Source organism: Leuciscus leuciscus (assembly GCF_965113295.1).
Source record: "Leuciscus leuciscus genome assembly, chromosome: 5".
In the NCBI taxonomy this organism is placed as follows: domain Eukaryota; kingdom Metazoa; phylum Chordata; class Actinopteri; order Cypriniformes; family Leuciscidae; genus Leuciscus; species Leuciscus leuciscus.
In genome coordinates, this window is record NC_138729.1 from 24,261,151 (window position 1) to 24,284,869 (window position 23,719).

The following is a 23,719-nucleotide window of genomic DNA, read 5'->3' on the forward strand; positions in this document are numbered from 1 at the left end:
TGCTACCGGACTACTATTAAATTTGTGATGAAATGGGAGTAGCGACAGATCGTTCCTTCTGTTACACAGTGAAACAGATTACCGAAAAAGAAAAGAACAGTAGGATGGAAACTTGTTTCAGTTCATTGGTTGTTGATTAGATGGAGGCAGATCTGAATGCGAGCTTGCAGTCGATTGTAGGAAAGGATGGGGTTTTAAGCTGACTTAATGATTGGAGAAGTCCGGCATACGTCACCAGAGAAACAGTTTTATCAGAAGATCAAGTTACGACATTTTGATTACAAATTACAAGGTAAAAAAAAAGTGATTTTCTGTATGAGCGAGTCATTCACTCAACAGATTTGTTCAAAAATGCTAAGTAGAAATGGAACATTTGACTCAGTGAATCACACACACTGATTCGTTCAAAAATGCTGATCCATTGAACAATGAAACGCCACTACTGCTTTTTGCTTGTAAATGTGCGGACTTTGTTTGGGACTATTTTTTGCTGGCAGAGAAAATGCAGACAAAATAACTAGCAATATTGTATCTAAAATATAAGTTACTCAAAATTTTAATTCTTATTTATTGAACTGCTGTATAAAGAAAGTATCATGCAATCATGTTGCTTTCCTTGTGATAATGCTTAAATATCAATTAAACTAATACAACAATATAATTATAAAATTAAGTAGGACCTTTTATTCTACTGACTGTGTTTAAATGTTAGCCAAACTGAAAGCATTATATGCTGTCAGAGTAAAATGGCTGAATTACATCTAATTAAGGGAAGCACAGAGAGCTTAATAAGCTGAAGAACAGGGAAGGAAGAATGACACCCAGATGGGAGGAAAATCGAGGAAAATCAGATTTAAAAATACACTCTGTGTCTCTGCTCTACAAAGCTGATGGGGTCCAGTTATTTAGATCTGTTTCAGCTCTTTTCATGTGACAGTACTCTGAACTTTTTTCAGCTTTTCATCTTCAGTCAATGGAGTTATAAAAAGAAAAAAAACGTAATTTAACGGCAAAGTCTTTCAACTGCAGTGCCATTAGAATCAGGCTAGGTTCCCAAAGCACTATAAGACATTAGTCGCACATAAGTACTTAATATCTACGGCAATTATCCCAAAAGCGCTGTTTCCTAAGCAGTGAGTGAAAATTTTTGTAAATGAATAAGAGCCTCTGACCACTCGTAACCTATTACTTGAAGTTGAGAACTTTCCACTTACTTTTGCAGTTTATTGGGGAAAAGAGACAGAAATGCATCTTTATTATTGCAAAGTTACTGTATACCATATTCAAGAATAAAAAGTGTTGGTAAAAAAAAAAAAAAAATTAAACTATATTTTATAGTCATATGCATGTCACACGATAGGTTTCAATTTGCATAAAGGCAACAGGGTATAACTTTGTAAAGTCCTAATAACCTATTCATAACCTAAGCATAACTAACCTATTCAAAATAGAGGGATGATAATGATCTATAAAAATATAAAAATTAATATTCATTTTATTGTTATTAATATTCTTCTTATTTATCATTATTACTATTATTATTATAATAACCCGAATAAAACGAATATGAAACCCTGCAACAGTTTTCATGCATACTTAAATAAATAACAATGACATTTGAGTGAGCATCTCCAAAATGAGAACACGTACAGTAAACCTTCAAAAGAACAGTCATACTGTGTATAATTACACAACATACAATAACTTCTACTTAAAGGGTTATTTCACCCAAAAATGTATATTCTGTCATTAATTACTCACCCTCATGTCGTTCCAAACCTGTAAGACCTTCGTTCATCTTCGGAACACAAATTAAGATATTTTTGATGAAATCTGAGAGTTCCCTTTCAAGGGAACTCCCGTTGCGTCGAGAAATGACGCTGTGGGAACGCTTTGCGTGATGACGTCTTGAAGCACATGTAAAATCAGTCCAATGGTGTGGCGGAACGTCAGAGGCGGGTGACGTCACGTACCAGGAAACTATAAAAGCCGGCCCAAAACAGAAAACGAAAGCTTTCTGAGTCTTCAGTTGCGCTCTGTGTTGAAATCTGTCCTTGTTATTTGGTGTTGTCTGTCTCTATATATATATATATTGATTCAGTTATGGCGAGCAAGCAGCAGTATCGAGTGTGTGTCCATCCCTGCCCGCGTTATTTAACGGGAGGTGACACACACACTCTTTGTGTTGTTTGTTTGGGAGAGGAGCATGCCCAGTCAGCACTCGAGGGTGGTGACTGTGAGCATTGCTGTGCGCTTCCATTGCGTACGCTCCGATCCCGTTTGGCTCGGTTCAATCCCGACCACGTTCCCCAGGGCTCGGGTCCCGCCGCGGCTGAGGCTCGGCGGCGATCTCAGACCTGGGGTTCGCAAATGGATCTGTCAGTGGATGTTGAGACGGGCTCTGCCTTATCTCAGCATCAATCTGACAGATCCAGTGCCTCTCATCAGGGTGCGGAAGCACGCGCTGCGGTTTCTTCCCCCCTGATAGAGGCACCAATACTGCAATTGTCCAGCTCTGAGGAGTTGGATGTTGTGAGTGTTGAAGCTGAGTCTGAGGATTCGCCACCTCAGTCTCACGTGTTTGAGGAACTGCTCGATGTTATTACTAGAGCAGTTGACAGACTTTCCATTGAGTGGCCAGAGGATAGGCAGGACGTTCGCTCAAAAAGCAAGCTTGACGAACGCTTCCTGCCATCTCGTGCGCAGCCCCAGCGCAGGAGTCTTCCGTTTTTCCCCGATCTCCACACCGAGGTGTCGAGATCGTGGGAAAAACCAGTGTCATACAGAGTATTTTCACCACACACATCCCACTACTCTTCCATTTATAAATATAAAGAGCATGGTTATGGGGAGATGCCGAAGGTGGAAGAGACGCTTGCGAGCTATCTCTCTCCAGCAACGGCATCTTCCCTGAAGACTCCTACACTTCCATCTAAACCAGTTAAAATAACATCTTCCCTGGTTCATAAATCGTATGCAGCCGCTGGTCAAGCAGCAGCGTGTCTGCATACGATGTCTATTATGCAAGCCTATCAGGCTGAACTGCTGGGTGATTTAGAGGAGGGCGGGGGTATTGGTCCCGACACTGTGGCTGAACTACGCAGAGCCACAGATCTGTCTCTCAGGGCCACCAAGGAGACCGCCAGATCAATTGGGCGGTCTATGGCAGCCCTGGTGGCCACTGAGAGGCATCTGTGGCTCAATCTGAGCGACATTAAAGATAAAGAAAAAAATGTTCTCTTAGATGCTCCGGTCTCCACGGTTGGTCTATTTGGCGATGCAGTTAATAGTGCAGTAGCAAAATCACAGGAAGCTGCCAAACAAGCAGCTGCTCTCCAAAGACTTCTCCCCCGCCGTTCTTTCTATGAGGCTGCTGAGCGGGAGCAGCCTCACTCCTCTAAAAAGAGCGCTGAGCACCGTGCCACTCAGAAACAGAGCGTTTCCTTCCGTGCTCCCCCACAAAAACCTCGGGGACACGGAGGGCGCGCTCAAACCCAGCAGTCTTCGAGGGGTAGAACGGATCTGCGGACCGTTCTTACCGCCAAGAAGGCTGCTGGGAAAAAGTCCTGACGTCCGAGGACCCAGGACAAATGAGGGTAGTCCCCCCCGAAGCAGAGCGGTTAACACCTCATTTTACGGTGCCCGTCTCTCTTCGGTGCCCTCAGGGGACCGTTCTGCCAACCCTGCCGCCTCCGGTGTTACAGGGCGCAGCGGTCTCCGGCGAGCACATATCTCAAGGTCCACCCGGAAACGTAGTGGCCTCGGGATGCCCGCCCCCTCCGAGGAGGGTGCTAGAGCAGTCTGTTCGGTCGTTCCCTGCCGGTTCGCCGTTACAGGGCGTCGAACAGGCTACTCAACAGCAACAAAATCCAGAAACCAGTCTCGAGAGGCTGGTACCTCTAGTAGAATCTTTGACAGCGTGGAAGCTACTGTCAAATGTTTCTCGTTGGGTCCTGCAGACCGTGGAAAAAGGGTATCAGATACAATTCAAGAAACGCCCACCTCGGTTTATGGGGGTCCTGCCCACAGTGGTGGGCCCCGAACACGTTCTGGTTATGGAACAGGAAGTAAACACTCTGTTAGAGAAAGGGGCCATAGAATATGTACCTCCCTCCAGCAGGGAAACCGGGTTTTACAGCCGGTACTTCATAGTTCCAAAAAAGGACGGGGGATTGCGTCCCATTTTAGATCTTCGAGTTCTGAACGAGTCAGTCATGCAGCTCAAGTTCAAAATGTTAACATTGAGGCAGATCGTGCCACAGATCAGGTCCGAGGACTGGTTTGTCACGATAGACCTCAAGGACGCATATTTCCATATATCCATCCGTCCGTGTCATTGGAAGTTCCTGAGGTTTGCTTTCGGGGGCAAAGCATACCAATATCGAGTTCTTCCATTCGGCCTAGCTTTATCACCCCGCACTTTCACCAAATGCATGGATGCAGCTCTGGCGCCACTGCGCCTCCAGGGTATTCGCATTACGAACTACATCGACGATTGGTTGATTTTAGCTCATTCGCATCAGATGGCGGTTCAACATCGAGATGTTGTTCTCGCCCACATGAAAGAGTTGGGGTTACGGCTGAACGCCAAGAAGAGTGTGCTTTCTCCACTACAGAGGACCACTTTTCTAGGCGTGGTTTGGGATTCTGTGTCGATGCAGGCGCGCCTGTCACCGCCACGGATAGATTCCATCCTTGCAGCTGTGAAAAGTGTAAAGCTAGGCCAGCTACTCACTGTCAAACAGTTCCAGAGACTGTTGGGTCTCATGGCAGCAGCTTCCAACGTGATACCTTTTGGACTGCTACACATGAGGCCCCTGCAGTGGTGGCTCAGGACCAGGGGGTTTTCCCCGAGGGGCAACCCATTTCGCACAATCAAGGTCACGCGGCGATGCCTACGTGCCTTGGTTATGTGGAAGAAACCTTGGTTCCTGTCCCAGGGCCCAGTGTTGGGAGCTCCTTGTCGTCGCAAATTGCTAACGACGGATGCTTCCCTCACGGGCTGGGGAGCGATCCTGGAGGGTCGCTCGTCTCAAGGTCTGTGGGAAGACCATCATCGTTCCTGGCATATCAATCGCCTAGAGATGTTAGCTGTCTTCCGGGCTCTGAGGAGCTTTATCACAGATCTCAGGGGGCACCATGTGCTAGTACATACGGACAACACATCGGTAGTCGCCTATATCAACCACCAAGGGGGTTTGCGCTCGCGCCCGTTATCCAACTTGGCACGCCATATCCTCTTGTGGTCCCAGGGGAAGTTACTGTCACTCAGGGCAGCTTACATCCCCGGGGTACAGAATATAGGAGCAGACACTCTGTCGAGGCAGGGGCCGAGGCCCGGGGAATGGAGGCTCCACCCCGAGGTGGTGGAGCTGATATGGAGGGAGTTTGGCCAAGCACAAGTGGATCTGTTTGCGTCTCGAGAGACGTCTCACTGTCCACTTTGGTTCTCCCTCACGCATCCAGCTCCTCTGGGACTGGATGCTATGGTACAGACGTGGCCGAGGCTACGTCTGTACGCCTTTCCCCCAGTTGCTCTGCTCCCGGGAGTTCTGGAAAGAGTTCGCAGGGACCGGGTCCATCTACTTCTTATAGCCCCGCGCTGGCCGGGCAGAGTATGGTTTCCCGATCTTGTGTCCCTCCTCGACGGGCATCCTCTGGAGTTACCCGTCAGGAGGGACCTTCTGTCCCAGGCAGAGGGCTCGATATTTCACCCTCGGCCAGAACTGTGGAACCTGTGGGCTTGGCCTCTGAGGGGGCCCAGCTCATAGAGTCAGGTCTCTCAACCGAGGTTGTTGAGACCATTCTACAGTCCAGAGCTCCCTCCACGAGGAAACTTTATGCCCTGAAGTGGAGAGTATTCACTTCTTGGTGTAGTGACCGTCGGTTGGACCCAGTCCACTGCCCAATTGGTACAGTGCTGGAGTTCCTGCAGGAACGGTTCACTGCAGGTCTGACCCCGTCCACTTTAAAGGTCTATGTGGCTGCCATAGGTGCTTACCACATTCCTTTGGGTGGAATGTCTGTGGGGAAAGACCCCTTGGTATCTCGTTTCCTTCGTGGCACTTGGAGGCTGAGGCCTGCAGTTCGCTCTAGGGTGCCACCTTGGGATTTGTCCTTTGTGCTACAAGGCTTATCCCAGGCCCCCTTTGAGCCCATTGAGGAGGTTCCTGAGAAGTTTCTTACTCTGAAAGCTCTTTTCCTTCTGGCTATTTCTTCTCTCAAGAGAATAGGGGATCTTCAAGCATTGTCGGTGGCTCCGTCATGCTTAGAGTTTGCTCCGGGTATGGTTAAAGCGTTCCTTCATCCGAGACCGGGTTATATCCCCCAAGGTCCCCACTAATGTGGTCAGACCTGTTGTTCTGCAGGCCTTCTGTCCTCCTCCCTTTCAAAATGCTGACCAGGAGGCTAATAATTTGCTTTGCCCTGTGCGGGCGTTAGACGCTTACGTCCACAGAGCTGCCTTGTGGCGTAAAAGTGATCAATTATTTGTGTGCTTTGGGTCCCCTAACAAAGGGGGCCCGGTGTCTAAGCAAAGGATGAGCAAGTGGGTGGTCGAGGCTATCTCACTTGCTTATGAGGCGGCTGGGCAGCCTTCTCCGTTGGCTGTCCGGTCGCACTCGACGAGGAGTATGGCGGCCTCTAAGGCCCTTATTTCAGGAGTTTCTTTACAGGACGTCTGTGATGCGGCAGGCTGGTCCTCACCGCACACTTTCGTCAGGTTTTACTCTCTGGATCTAGACTCTGCTCCAGGGTCTCATGTTTTGTCTTCCTAGTGCTGCTCTACGGATTTCACACAGGACAGACATTTGTAGCTATGGAGGCGTTGGTATAGACGTTCCCACAGCGTCATTTCTCGACGCAACGGGAGTTCCCTTGAAAGGGAACGCCTCGGTTACGACTGTAACCTCGGTTCCCTGAAGAGGGAACGAGCGTTGCGTCGCCCTGCCATATCTCCTTCATGCCTGTCAGCTCGACTTCAGACTTTTACGAAGCTTTCGTTTTCTGTTTTGGGCCGGCTTTTATAGTTTCCTGGTACGTGACGTCACCCGCCTCTGACGTTCCGCCACACCATTGGACTGATTTTACATGTGCTTCAAGACGTCATCACGCAAAGCGTTCCCACAGCGTCATTTCTCGACGCAACGCTCGTTCCCTCTTCAGGGAACCGAGGTTACAGTCGTAACCGAGGCGCTTTCTGACCCCCCATAGACTTCAACGTTACTACCACTATCAAGGCCCAGAAAGGTAAAGACATTGTTAAAATAGTGACTACATGTGACTACAGTGACGAGAATACTTTTACAACTTTATTTAACAATTTCTTCTCTTTTGTGTCAGTCTCTGACAAAGTTTGTGACATACAAAAAAATACAAAAAGTATTCTCATCGCTTCATAACATTAAGGTTGAACCACTGTAGTCACATCATGGACTATTTTAACGGTGTCTTTACCACCTTTCTGGACATTGAAAGTGGTAATAACGTTGCAGTCTATTGGGGGTCAGAAAGCTCTCGGATTTCATCAAAAATATCTTCATTTGTGTTCCGAAGATGAACGAAGGTCTTATGGGGTTGGAATGACATGAGCGTGAGTAATTAAAGACATTTTGGGGTAAACTAACCCTTCACCGTGTTTACATATTGGTTGCCATTCCATTGTACAATAACAAACAATACAAGCTGAAATAATATTCAAAATGTGATTTGCAACATTATATGCATGTCTAGCAGCAATCAATATTTCCTGTAGTGAATACTTAAATTCTATTTGCAGTATTTTTAACCCTGCCAACTAATTACAAATATGTTATTTTGTTTGTCCTCCTGAGGCTGACATTTTTGGTTATTAAACCTTTGTTTTTAAAATGTCTTCCGAGGGACCCGGTACATTCACTAGCTGCCTTCAGACTTGAAGGGCATAATTACCTCATGAGCAACGAGCACTTGGTTCCAGCAGAAATCACTTAAGACCTGACGGCAGGCCTGAGTCTGACTTGACCTCAAACTGTCCAGGAGAGCCACTCAGAGCAGCCGGAGAGGGGAACAATTCAACACACACACACACACACACACACGCACGCACGCACGCACACACGCACGCACGCACGCACGCACACACACACACACACACACACACACACACACACACACACACACACACACACACACACACACGCACACACCCATCCTCTGGCCTGTACTGCAGCTCATTAGCTCAACAGCCTGGCTCAACTCTCCCCTCTTGGGTTTCTGTCAGGAGTACATGTCTGCTTGAGGACAAACTCATGAGATGAAGGGACTGACTCCGTGTGCATGTGTATGTCAGAGAAGCTGCCAAAGCAGCGGGTTCAACCATTTACAATTAAGCAGGTCTAAAAATTCACATTTCACATTGTTACAAAAGAATTCTATTTTAAATAAAATCAGTTTTTTTAGTTTTTTTACTTTCTACTTATCAAAGAATACTGAAAAATGTATCATGGTTTCCATAAACATATTAAGCAGCACAACTGTTTTCAATTTCTAAAGGGTCATGTGATGCCGAAGACTGGAGTAATGATGTTGAAAATTCAGCTTTGCCACCACATTCTATTTTAAAATATATAAAAAATTGTTATTTTGAATTGAAATAATATTTCACAATATGTATTTTTAATCAAATAACTGCAGTCTTTGTGAGCATTGGAGACTTCATACCGACTCCAACATTTTGAACGGTAGTGTTTATGTAATGAAAAGAAAAAGTAGTCTGGAAAACTCCCTCTATAGCAATGTGATCAAATGTGAAGACATTCATAGTAAAAATTACAAGTTATATGTGATGTCATTTATCACATATATTAAATACCACCTAATAACAACACGGCCTTGTTTCATTCCTGTTTATCATATGAAAATGTAATAACAGTTCTAGCAGATCTTGCTGTTCTGAGTAAATTAAATTAAAGTTGAATGTGGTATGTGATTCATATAGCATTTGAGTGACCATATTCAACATCTTATTGACTAGAGGCTTTCCATACTATCAGCAGACACACTGTGACTTGGGAAATCTCCATGCAGTGCCTTCAGGCACATCATATCTAAAATCATTATCTCGGCAGTACAGGGCATCGGTGCTATTATATCAGTTTTTTAAAATTGAGACATTTCATCAAACAAGCCTGTAATGCAACTTGTGTTGCTGCAGATTTTTTTGGCCCCCTGGGTAATTGTCACTCTCAATTTCATTAAAAGGCCATTCCTATTTTTGAGATTTTTTTCAAAGCTGCTCCTCTGAGTGGATCCTGACATGAGGACAAACCATTACTTCATCATTAGGGGTCGAGCACCAAAGCTGCTATGACATTTCTTGTATTCGCTAGTACTCTTATTATTGTTCTCCTGCCCAATGGGAGCCACTAGAACTGTTTAGAGAGCTGTTGTGATATTTGGCTCACTGGAGTGGTCTAGAATAATCTCCAAAGCAAATTTAGGGTCTTCCACTGTTACCCTGTAGTGCCACGATCAGTTCAAAAATTCACAATTTTTATTCTATTTTCATTTATCATTCAAACCCATTTTTTTCTCTTTCCGTGATGATTTCAATGAACTCCTTAAAGTAATAAAAAATAATAATTCTTCACCTATAAACTGTCCAATTTTAACTAAAACTCATAAAGATCAGAATTTAGACCATGCTGCACCTGTCCTTGCGCTATCATGGTCTCCCATGTCCAGAAGGTATCTGACCTGTGCAATTTTGTGTCTAGTGGTAAAAAGAAATTTTAATAAATGATAGATAAATCTTTTTATTGATTGAATCATTTTTCATTAAAAATTCATTCTTTTGGTCTCTTTAGGGCTTTCACACTGCACTTAACCTTGGGTTATCTGCATTCTAAATTCCGCTTTCAATTCTGCTTTTAATTTAGGATAAGAATGTTCAGTGTGAAATGCCAACTAATGAATACCCAGGGTTCAATGTTAACCCAGGTTTAACTATTCAAAAGCCATTTTATGTTTTGGGTTATGAGAATTCCAACAATACCCCATTTATAATTTTCAGCCAATGCATCGCGACAATTCCTACTAAAATGAAGTGTTGCAGAGATCCTATGCTCCATAGTCTAGGCTCTAGGGGGCTACTCCTTCTAGAAATTCTCAAATTTGGCTCATGACATTAAGACCACTATAATGAAATGGAATCTTTTTTTTAATTCAAAACCATGCTGTCACAGCAACAGCTATACTGGGCTGTGCTGACTCGATGTTCTATGTCTCTTTGGGCAGTGTGATGAGGTTGTTAAAGATCTGTGCTGGAGGTCAGGAGGCTGTTAGTTCAAATCCCACATGTGGTGACTCTTGAAGCAGTCTTGTTTCGTTCTTCCCTTTCAGTTATGTGTTGTGGTGAGTGCATGTTTTTTCTTAATGATGCAGTCGGGAGTGGAAACTCAGGAATGTGAAGGGCATCAAGGTGAATGGAGGACTGACTAGATGGACCCTTTCTAACAAACCAAGATCAATAATGCAAACCTGAGGACATTTACCCGTTGTGTGCCTTTCTGACAGTGCAGTCATGTAATTTCCCCCCTACTGCGTTCTGCTTAAGAAGATTCTTGGAAAACTCAGCCGGGAACTATTCCTCCATAATATACTTTATGCTAGAATTCAGTTTCAAATTGTCTGCTCAGTCCAACTTTCTGATGACTTGCCCTGAGTCCTGGAGAGGCCAGGTGCCTGCCGGTAGAAACAGGAATGGCTCCTATTAAGCCTGGTGCTCATAAAACTGAGTTACAGCAATGGAGCAGACATCCATCATCTAGCTGTCTTACCAAGATATTTCCCTGATGACAGCATATGGCTAGAAAACGGAAATCATTTACTTTATGACCATGGCACCCACTCATGGGGCTAGTCTGTAGTCTACCTTTAAAAAAAAACCAAAAAAAAAACCCTTTAAAATACCCTGGCCGGCCAGTAAAAGACAAAAATATCACCATCTTCATCTACCTTCCAAAGTGCTGGTTGGAGAAATTGAATCTTCACCTCCATAACCCAGATCATTTTAGTTGAAATGGTGGAGCAGAGACAGTCAAGACAAACTTGATAAGCAGCTCACTACTGTTTTTATTATTATTAATAACTCAATCAACAATAGAGGGAACTTTCTGATGTAAAGTTTCAATACATAAACAATATGTATGTCAAAATGATTTCAATGTGATTTTTTAAAAGAAATTAAAATTTGTATTCAGCAAGGATCCATTAAATTGATCTAAGTGACACTAAAGACTTTTACATTGTTAAACAAGCAATTCGCGCATGAAATTTCTTTGCACATGAAATCCCCTATATGTCAGCAAACCAACGAGAACGCAGAACAATGATGACGATGCATAACAACAGAGCGTAGGCGCCAAAGCTGTTTTGGATTCAGGTAATTTTTACATTTTTTTGCAAATAAATAAATGACGGACAGTTACATACGTATTACCAACATTTTATTATACAAGCTTTATATTACACATCAAATGACAAGGGAATTTATAGTAATTTATAGTATTAATATTAATATTAATATTAATTAGGGAGTCCACAAACTCATTCTCTCAAATGGCTTGGCTATGGAGAGCATTTTCAGCTTATATGAACAGCACGCCCTGGTCCAATTTTACAACTTCGTTATTATGACAACGTAATGTCATGAAACCTAAACCAACTGCAAAAATTATTAAGAGAGAATTAATGCTTTTATAAAATTATAAGCTTCACATTTCGGCTTTTAAATCCTCTAAAAAGGTAAAAATGGAGGTTATGAGCGGCACCTACAATGGAAGTAAATGGGAGCAGTATATATAAAAAAAGAAGAAAATATTTTTGTGGTAATGAACAAATTCTGTCAACAGTGCTTAACTTGAATCCAGAATATTACTTCAAGACAGTAAAGATATACAATATCATACTTTGGTTAAAGTCAAAGTCGTATAATGCTCTCAGACACTGATTTTTTTTATAAGAATCACCTACTCTGGGAAACAGAAATGGGGCCATTATGTGATGACTCTTCACACCAATGCATTCGCAGGCATTTAAGCTGTCAAGAAACCTGTTTCCAAGCTTCATCACCAGCTATCATCCCCTCCCTCCTCAGCAATACAGTCATATAACCGCTCAGCCATCTCACAGCATTCACTCTCACTGCCAAACATCACACCTTTCAGCTACTGAAAGCCTCATATGTGGCTTTTTAAAGTAACCTTTGCCACGAGAGCTCATTCTTCTCCCCTTTTCCTGCTCGGTGCCATTCAAGTAAACATCCATTAAATGCAGCAATAAAATCTAAGAGAGATGGAGGCTGTTGAGAGATATGTGGCCTTCAACACACTTTAATGTTTCACTGGAGGCATGACATATCAACTAATGAATAGGTCCATGTTCGTCATCTGTTTGTATAGAAGTGTGGACTTGGCATATAAACTTACAAGGAGTTTTTAATGATACACAAATGAAGGCAAATGCACATTATCAACCACTAGAAGCCAACACTTTTCACCAGGCACCTGAGACGAAAAAGTATGGTGACATTTGCAACCAAACCCCTTTTAGTTTTAAACCTCTCATGCTGTGAGAACAGGCTGACACTTGCTAACATTTGATATTAATCAGGCTATGGTGAAATGAGTCTCTGCCACCCATAAGAATTTAGCTGAAGAGCTTCTGAGTCGTAACCCCAAGTCAGTTAAATGCCATATGGGCTCTGAGTTTTAGGAGAAATGTAAAGATCTGAATTATTCATAATCCTTCAAACACCTTAGAAGTTCCTGAGTGACTCCATCAAAAGTATTGGGCACCAGAGTCCCAATGGGTATTTGGGCACCGACCGTCTGATCTTTCCAGCAGATGGAAGAACATAATATTAAAGATATTAATTTCAACAGCAATATATATATATATATATATATATATATATATGTAGAAATTGTAGAAATGTATGTTTATAAAAAAGAAAGATTCAGGACATTAAATACTTTTGAGTAAAGTTATCATGCTTTTTTGATGCATTTTAGGCTAGCATGTGTAATACGCTCACAGATTAAAGGGTATTACAGATTTACGAATGCATTCGCTATGCCAAGAATCATGGTGGCTGGTACAAGGTAATGCATTATAACATGAAGTAAACATTTCAGAAGGTAAAATAAAAAATAAAAAATAATAATAATAATGCTCTGAATGCTTTGAATGTTTATATCGAGTTAAAGAAAAAAAAAAAAACAGAGTAAGAATGTAAAAGAGTGAATGCACAGTATTTCTGTAGCTCAAATGGTGCTAGCAACGCCAAGGTTATTGGTCTGATTCCCAGGAAATGCATGAACTAATTAAATGCAATGTAAGTTGCTTTGGATAAAAGCTAATACTAGCTAATACTAGCTAACATCACGTAAGAGTCTAACACTGCTTTGTGTTTCCAGTTTTAAAGAATATCTATTGGATGATATATATATATATATATATATATATATATATATATATATGAAGAGTTCAGATGCAAAAGCCTCTAAGTGCCATCTGAAATTTTCTTATAGAATGATCATTTTTATAAAGCTTGTATATTTAAGTTAAATTATTTCACTTAAATGACAATTAATAGGTCATTTGCATTGCCATTTAAGTGAAATTATTGAACTTAAATATACAAGCTTGATAAAAATGAACATTCTAGAAGAAAAAGTCAGATGGCACTTAGAGGCTTTTGCATCTGAACTCTTCATATATATATATATATATATATATGCTATCTAGTAAAAAAATTTAAATGATAAAAATGATAAACAAATCTAAATGTATATATATTTAGATTTGTTTATCATTTTTATCATTTACATTTTTTTAATAGATAGCATCAACTCCTTTGGGAAGATTTAAACCATTTCAACTTACCACATTGAGTTTGAGCTCCATGTTGAGGACACCTCCACTATCCAGCACTGGCATTAGGTTGATGGCAAATATCGCTGCCCGATCTGGAGGAATGGAGATGTTGGGTCCAAAGAAGATGTAAAAATGAACTGAAAATGTGTCCAGTTCATTTCGCAACGTTGGCCGGATGGGCCAGCATTTATTTGTGTCGGCTATGGGTGCTAAGTAAGTGATGCTGTCTTCAGCGTTCAAAAGAGATCCTTGATCAGAACCGTTCTGGGGCACGTTAGGCAGGCTGGCTGCAGGCAGGGTCTCTGACAGAGAGAAACCCATCGCAGTGCCAAATGACTGGGGCATGTTCATAGCCGAGGAGCCCTTGGAGACACTGGGCTTGGAACAGTCTGCAGAGAAAAGATCAAAGGAGATGTTTAAAATTGGGACAGCGCACGTTTTCCGCTGAAGAAGCTACTTACGAGAGATGTGAAATAAGAATGAAATAAAGATGTCTTGAACTCTGACGAATCCCTTGACTGAAGCTGACAGCTCAAACTCTACACTCAGGTTACTCTGAGGCTAAAAGCATCTTCTTGTCATTCCAGTCTCTTTGTGCTAGATCTGACTAGCATTTCAGCGGAGACATACTTATTTTCCAGTTTCATGCATATACTTAGATGTCTGCGGCGAGATGAGAGGCCAGATGACTGCTGAAAGTGACTATGTAGTATGAATTGATCTAAGTGGGGTGTATGCTGTGTTTTAGGTAGGACCACAGAACGGCCAAGGGAACGGCCTGTTTCATCATATTTACTTTTATGGGGCTCTTAGCTCTATGCAACTTTAAAGTCACACACACAAAACACTTCAAAACCCTTATGTTTGGAGTGTGAAGTCTTCATTCAAATGGTGACACATTCTTTCATCACAAAAACAGTGTGTCCCAAAACACATTAAAACGAGGGCATGATTGTTCTTAGCATCTTTTAATTGCGGGCTTTGTCGTAACATGGTACTTTGTAAATTAGACGGGATTACAGAACACATTTTGATTAAATGTAAATTTGCAAAGCAATGCTGCGGAATTGAGATAACTAATTGGCACTGATGAATACAATAAGGAAATTCTCCACACATCTCATTGTTTCCTGATTGCCTCAGGGTGTGAACGTTCAGTTATGCTACAGAGTATCTCAGGAGTCTTACAGTCATATTTCTCTTCGCACCCACGACTATTGCAAAATGCAGTGAAACAGGTGCATGGTTTTTTTATTGAAATGTCAGGTCGCTTTTTTTTTTATAGTGCGGTTCAAAAATGTGTGGTCATTAAAGCAACACTAAATAACTTTTCCTCTTCGGTCGCCCTACAGGTTGGAAGCGGAATTGTCCATTACCGCGACCCGATCTGGCAAACTTGCATAGTGCGGTTATAGCAGATATAGGGCCGCAAAGAGAATGCAGAAGTGCCTTTCACCCTGTTACGACTTGATTAACCACTGAAACGATTTTGGAAACATTATTTTAAGGTAAAAAAAGTTCTTTAGTGTTGCTTTAAGATTTAAAAAAAATAATCAGCAAGGATGCATTGAATTGATCAAAAGTGACAGTAAAGACATTTATAATGTCACAAGAGATTTCTATTTCAAATAAATGTTTCATAAATTTCTATTTAAAGATTCCTATATCAAAATTACAGTTTCCGCATGTCTGGGGTAAGGACATGTCCATTGGACTGGAGTAATCACTGCTGAAAATTCAGCTTTGCATTCACAGGAATAAGTTAATAACATATATTCAAATATTAAAAAAAAATCATAAATAGTAATATTTCACTATATATATATATATATACATATAATGTTTTTTTTTTTTTTTTTTTTTTTTTTTTACAGTATTTTGATTACTAAATGCAGCCTTGGTGAGAATAAGCTACTTCTTTCAAAAACATTTAAAAAACATACAGACCCCAAACTTTTGAACGGTATTGTGTGTTTAATTTATTGTCCTTAGAGGGTGAAATTGGGAGAAACATCTCAACAAAATCCTGGCATGCTCGAGACTTGATTAGTACGCAAATCCTGCAGTGTTTATAAGCCCTCGCCATCTGATCAAATCAACTCTTTTGGCTCCTCTGAAATTACATCTATTTTGCCATGAAATGTCATTATGATTCTTGCTGACAAAAGCAATAATGGACAAAAGATCACAATTAGTGAGCCGAGGACATCTTTGAGGGCTCGTACTTGAACATGCTGTCTGGTTCAGAATGAGGATGTGTCATCATGCGCTCTATCCAGCAGCTGTTTGGCCACAGGTCCTGTAGCTAAAAGTTCGCTGTATATGTACAGCTCAGACTGTGAAAATGACATGATAGAGCTGCATTTACAATCCCTGACTCATTCTCCAACTTACTTTTGCCTATATAGATTTGGAGATGGGGAACAATATAAAGAGAAAGTGTCAGAGATTTCTTTGTCAAGGGATGGTTACCTAGCAACCAAACATCCAATCAGCGCAAAACAATGTCAAGAGTTACTTTCCTGGCAAGAGTTTCACATGAAAATATATTATTATTTATATACTTTGTCTTTTTCGTACAGTATATACTGAAATTAACACATTACAGTGTTCCCTGATGTTGTTTTTAAGGAAAACAAATGTGGAAAACTATTTGGATTGTGATGGATTTGCATTAAATTAATTACAGCAGTTGCACACCAATAAAACTATAGATGATTTATTGGATGACAGTGTCATGTGTTAACAAAAAGATGATGATCCTGTTGTTCACCACTGAGGGGAAAAAACATCACAGATGTTGAGACAAGGCAACCTAAATAAATTCCGTAAGCCTTTAAATAAATAAAAATACTATAAACAATAGACACACATTCGGTATAGTGTTTATACGTATATATATATATATATATATATATATATATATATATATATATATATATGTATATATATATTTATAATACTCTGAAATTCTCTGGTCAAAAACCTTAAAACTCCATTTGAGCTTTATTTTGGTAACATGTTATTAATGTACCAAGTTCAGTCATGAAACTCTAGATTGCACAGGCTGATGGGTCCTTAACGCAACCTGATGACTTTTACATTGTGTGATACATAGTGTGATACATCTATCACTACATAACATGGCACAAGCTGATTGGTCCCTGTCACATTTGAAGCCAATGAGCTTGCTGCTCAACATTTATATAGCTGGTTAGCGTTTGCTATAGCAGTTTGAAACCCTTCTGAAACCCTCCATCTTCCCCAGCTCCACCTGTATAGATCTGCTACGGGTAATTTTATATATGCTACTTGTGCAGCAGCAGTCTGTCTTACACGCTCACAGCAGTTTAATTATTTACAAAATACATTACGTGTTTTTTTGTTTTTTTCATTTCCTGAAATGTAGAATTTTTGGAGATATAATGCAATGCATCCTTGCTGAATAAAAATAATAATAATAATAATCTTACTAACCCCTAACTTTTGAATGGTAGTGTAGATAAAGTTAAATATACCATAAAAAATAAGCAAGTCTACATAACTGGGTAAGATTATCCTAATCACTGAAATATCTGGCATACACTGTTACAAGTCAACATTAGTTCTCATGATTCAGACACTTTTTTTTTGTTGCCAAAAGTGCATATCGGCAAACTAATCAAATGTGAACAAGTCATAATTAGTGGAATATTAATAAATTAGTTGAAATTAAGCAAAAGAAAACTGTGATGTAAAAAGGCATTGAAAAATTGCTCAGAAAAAAAAAAAATTAAGAAAAGAAATGGAAGGTGTGTTTTAGAGTCAAATGCAGTCCGTGCCAGCCACAGTCATGCTAGCCAAAACGCACGTAGCCTACACATATGGGCTGTTATGTTCAGGCTGCTTTTATCAACAGCTCTCTGAACACCTAAAAGATCCAAAAGCAGTGTGATGTGTTTGTCAAGGGACACTACACTCAGTGCTGCTTTTCACAGGTACCTTTTAAAAAGTTCCTCACCTCCCACTGGATATTCAACTTGAGATTAAGCTGAGCTCATCTGCAGTAACATCTCTCTTTAGGGTCTCACAACAGTTGAAAGGGTTTTGATACTGACAGACTGAAATGATGTCGTCAAGCAGTGGAAAATAATTCCTCAGAAAAAGCACAACCAGTAGTATATATTTTTCATGAAATTCACTCCTGGAGACCCATAAACCCTTGACACTGAAGCCAGCGTAGATCTTTTGCAACAACATACTGCCATCAGACTGCTGTACACAAACTTCACCGTGTTATTCGCTTGTGGTTGTCAGCGAGCGTTTGTTCATTTTTCACTCAATGTCAAAATCGCAACCGAACGCAAAGTGGCATCTAAAATGCATTTCCTTGAGGCGATACCTTTGCATCACCAAGGCCTATTATTACACTTGCAGGCTTTCTGGAAACAAACTTCAGCTGGCAAGTTCAAAACAAGATTGGCTTCCGACCGTTTCGTGAACCCAGCCTCTGGTGATATAAAAGCATGCAAATCTGCTTTCTAGGGTCTGAGACTGCCTCTCTGAGACCTACTCAGATCAAAGTTTCACTTCTTAACTAGTGCACATGGCTAATGCAGCCTCACTTTAGCTAAGTACCATTTTAATGGTACTTCTAATATGAATGATCAAATGTTGCTCAAATTAGGGGAGATGCATGAGATGCGGAGCCTGAGAGAATAAGCTTGCACTGTTATGTAACTTTGAATTCATTACACTCACTTCTGCTAATAAATGTGTTTGTTTTGTGTGGTGATTTAGATAGATAGATAGATAGATAGATAGATAGATAGATAGATAGATAGATAGATAGATAGATAGATAGATAGATAGATAGATAGATAGATAGATAGATAGATAGATAGATAGATAGATAGATGATAGATAGATAGATAGATAGATAGATAGATAGATAGATAGATAGATAGATAGATAGATAGATAGATAGATAGATAGATAGATAGATTCTTAACTTCATCCTTGATGTGGTGATGCAATAAAAGTCAATTGGAAGAGCATACAAAAGGTCAAAAGGTGTGTGTAGCAATGATGAAAAAAGCAAATCAAGTAAAAAACAAACAAAGACAACATCATTCTGTACACATAGTGCTACTTGTCTCTCATGCTGAGTTACCAAAATGACCCCATTATCTGTGCATTTCTGATGGAGGGAATGGTCATTTCTGCCATAGATGTTATTGTTTCTCTTTTTCTTCTCCTTTGTCTCTCTTATGACATGGGACACCAATAAAGCCTGGTGTGCATGCCGTGCTTTCTAATGAAAGTGTGCTGGACTCATTATTGATTCAAATGCAATGTGAAAAGAGAGAATAATGTCACTGAGAGATTAACAAGGCAATATCTGTTGCTGAGGAAACAGGTTGCTGGGCTACTGAGCACTTCTTTCTTTCTTTCTTTCTTTTTTTCTTTCTTTCTTTCTTTCTTTCTTTCTTTCTTTCTTTCTTTCTTTCTTTCTTTCTTTCTTTCTTTCTTTCTTTCTTTCTTTCTTTCTTTCTTTCTTTCTTTCTTTCTTTCTTTTTCTTTTTCATATTCCCAACCACCCATTAATGATGTGCAAAACAATCCATCCATGGTTTATTTGTCTATCATCCATCTATACGTCTGTCCGTCTGTTCATTTGCCCATCTGTCTGTCCATCTATTCTTCTGTCTATCCGTCCGTCCGTCCGTCCGTCCATCCATCCATCCATCCATCCATCCATCCGTCTATCTGTCTGTCTATCCATCTATTTATTTGTATTTCTGTCCATCCATCCATTCATCTGTCTATCAATCTATCCATCCATCCATCCATCCATCCGTCTATCTGTCTGTCTATCCATCTATTTATTTGTATTTCTGTCCATCCATCCATTCATCTGTCTATCCATCTATCCATCTATCCATCCATCCGTCCGTCCATCCATCCATCCATCCATCCATCCATCCATCCATCCATCCATCCATCCATCCATCCATCCATCCATCCGTCCGTCCATCCATCCATCCATCCATCATCCATCAACCTGTCTTTTTGTCTCTGACTGAATGCTGCACCCGCTGTGTATGTGAAAATCACAAGCACAGCATAATATAAGCTTTAAAACTATGCTGATTCTGAAATAATGGAAAAGGTCAGATCTTACAGTTGAGCACAAGCTGAGACTTTCATTAAACTCCCACAGTGGCATGAGGAGATGAATGAGAGAGTAGACAGATGAGATGTGGGTGGTTGGTGCACGTTCCTCAAGTAGATTCCTCCCACAGACTCCTGCCAGTGCGAGTCACACCCCCAGTCAGAAGGCTACGATACACAAGACTGTACTACAGTAGAAATTATGCAAGGTCTCTCTTCAGAATCAGAGGCGGTCTAGGTCCTCTTCTGAGATGGCCTCTGGTGGAGGTCAAGTAAAACAGAGAGGAGAGAGGAAATAACTCCTGCTCTATTGCTATGGCAACTGTTCTGTGAGAGGAGAAAGGTTTAAGAGAGCATATTGAACAGGAGGCTTGCACAAATGCCTTTCTCTTCTGCAGAGAATTAAAAGGTGCTAAAAGAGTGCTATTCATTCCTTTACATTGATACAGTAAGGACAAACTGTACTTCAAAACATGAGGACTCTTGAAATGTATTCAAATGTAAATATATTTTCTGTCTAAAACTAATTGAGGATTCAATAAATAGCCCAAATGAGACAAAAAGACAGAGCTGAATGTATCAACATACTGTGCAATGATGCAAGTGAATAAAATACACTCCAGCTGACGTATTTCCCAACGTTTTAAAAAGTTCATTCATCTGCAGAACAGATGAATGAACACCATTCACTGTAGCCTTCATTGGTAGAAAAAATTGAAATATTGATGAAATGGCCATTTTCAGAGATAGCAGATGTTCTTTTCTTTATTTCTAATTTCATCATCATGATCTATCACATTCTATTGTAATTACTAATTACCAAAATGTATCATTACAAGACATGATTTCTCAGGCTCAAGGTGTCTCAGAAGATCAATAAAAACACAGACAGATAGACAGAACACTTCTTGTTTTACACTGTACAGATTTGTCAGGCACATCAGACACACAACTCTGAAAGAAAGAAGAGAAACTTGTTAATGGGGACTTTTAAAGATTTTCACATTTTACAATGCAATACCCCATGAGCAACACTGATAATCTGCCAAACATTCATTATTCCCAAAAAAATTCAGGCTCAACATCCAAGCAAACGGGCAAAACCATCTCTGAACCTGAATGTACATATATTCTTCTTGACACTGGTATGTAAAGTGTAAAAACTGCCTTTGGCATGTTTTATGACGCATAAGAAGCTGACTTTCAACTTGACTTTTCCATATTCTTTAAAAGTAAAGGATATGAAAAGCCCTTGCCCCAGGGTTGCATTAGGAATCTTTCTGAGGAAGCCAAGTGTACCTGCAGTCTTCTGCTGAGAAAAACAACAATACTTCCCTTATTCCACTGATAGCACCTATTGTACATCAGACACTTGCACTTCAAAGGATACTTCGCAATTTAAAGATGTCTGAGCTACCAAGTGTATTACTAAAGGACATGTCTGAAGTCTCACGCCACTATACATGTATAACAAATACAAAAAAAGTTCTCCTTTTATTTCCAAATTAAAACATGATCAACTGATGAAAGTAAGTCAGTAACAAACAGAACATGACAATCAAGATCAAAAGACAAGGAAGCACAGCACCTCGCCACTTGGTCTATCTTGAAGAAAACAACCGAGAGGAACTGAGCAACTGTCTACCATATTCATAACAACATTCAACCTGAGCTCCAGTCACTTGCTAAAAGCTTTAGTTTTCATGCTACAGCAGTTTGGAAGTGTTCTGCCCCTCACAAACTCTTCTGTACGTAACAGAGAGGTCTTGAGCTCACAGATGCTCTTGTCCTCTGTGGGACACACGTCAGGCCCACTGAGATCTCGAATGTTCATTCTATTCACACTCACTAAAAGCAAAAAGTGGTTAAAAATGCAACCAGTGAGTAACAAGCACAAGCGTTTGCTCTTTGCAAGACATTTGCTTTTTGTGTCATGAGAGAGAAATCTTAGCACAAAAGTATTGCAATAACCTAAAGCACATTCAAGTTCTCAGACTCCTCAATTTTCCAGAAGATTACTAAGAATGCCAAATACCGCTGTCAAACAGGTAACCAGTAACCTTCTTCTTACTTAATGGTGTGTTTCTGCACCACAAACGGAATAGCTGTTTTCAAACAGGATTTCACACACATTCCACCCATCTCCCACTGGTCAGACAAACATATCTAGTCCTGCTGCACTATTGGTTGAGCCAAAATGGCTGTTTCAGGACAGTAAAAAAGTTCTTGTTTTGATAGTGCTACAGAACCAGTAGTCTCAGCCTCAGACCCAGATTGACTGAACGTCTACTCTACTGCATATGGCACGCAAAATTGGAAGCACTTCAGGAGTTTCTAAGTCGTCATCTAACTGGTTGAATCCTACAGGATTTCTGGGAGATGTGTGTGTCGCATTTTTTATCAGTCTGCCTGGAAACAAAGGCGCTGTGATGCCAAACCCCCTTCATGGAAGTGTGACAATGAGCGCTTATCGGGATCAACTAAACATTGGATTTAAAATACGGTTTCATGCCCCTAAACATGATGCGGAACAAAACAAACCCTTATTGGTTGCTTTACATGTCAGTTAGACGGTCCTTGGCCAATGAAAGCTGCTATGGAGTCCAGACCTTCTGTCGTCAGTCTGAAGGTCTGGGAACGCGAGACTACCAAACCAGTGTTTACACTATTCAGGGAAATAAATATATGAATGGCTAACTTACAGTCTTTGTATATTGTCTGTAAATAACTGTAAAGAAAGTATTTTAATAGCATTAAAAAGCTTAACATAAGATTAAAGTGGTGTTCTCAGTGTATCACACATCTTGTGTACTGTACACTCAGACCTTAATAAAAGGGAAAGATCATCCATTAGCAAGAGTACTACCTTTAGACATTTGAAAGACATATTTGATCATTAAACCGAAAGGGAAAAAAAGGTTTAATAAAAAGAGAGCAGGTGTTTTATCCTGTAAGAACTTGTCTGCATCTGTCACTGTCAGCAACACACTTTGAAAATGACAAACTACTTCAGGTACTGGCAGCGATATTGACATAAACATCAATTTCTCTACCACCAAGCTTTTGTTATTCTACAGAATAAATCCTGATTTGAATATATATATATATATATTATTTTTTTCCACAAACATCATTACAGTTTTTGCCCTCCTGAAGCTCAAACAGTGCCGCATGATTCTAGCAACGCCAAGGTTCATGGGTTTGATTCCCAGGTTATAAACTGATAAAATGTATGCGATCACTTTGGATAAAAATTTCTGCCAAATTCATAAATGTAAATATTTCAAATGCGAAAAAAGTGAAGTGTAATTTACAGAAAATACAAACTATTAATTTTAGATATTAGATATTTATTTTATAATATAGAATCAAGCATTTCAGAGAGCCATGTAATAAATTTAAATTGTATTAACACATTCTGGAAACTTCAATTCTCGAGGGACTTAGTTACAGGCAGAGCAATGTAAAGGTTGAGAAAACACACTTTCAAGCCTTCTAGGAGAGACACGGTGTACATCCACAGATAAATTGCTGATTTCACTATCTCCCGACACCAAGAACGTTAGCAAATGCACTGATGTGATCCACCAAGACACAGGGGCGCAGACAGGTCCTCTGTCCTTCTGTAGCCGACACAATACCTCTCGCT

The 23,719-nt window shown here is 40.5% G+C and overlaps 1 protein-coding gene across 1 annotated transcript in view; it reads right to left on the reverse strand.

Annotated features, from left to right (window-relative positions):
* Positions 1–23,719, reverse strand: part of tmem8b (transmembrane protein 8B) — a 147,264-nt gene that overhangs the window by 37,517 nt on the left and 86,028 nt on the right. Inside the window, exon 6 of the mRNA XM_082170065.1 lies at positions 13,927–14,306. Coding sequence (XP_082026191.1) covers positions 13,927–14,306 — 380 coding nt within the window. The remainder of the gene's footprint in view (positions 1–13,926; positions 14,307–23,719) is intronic.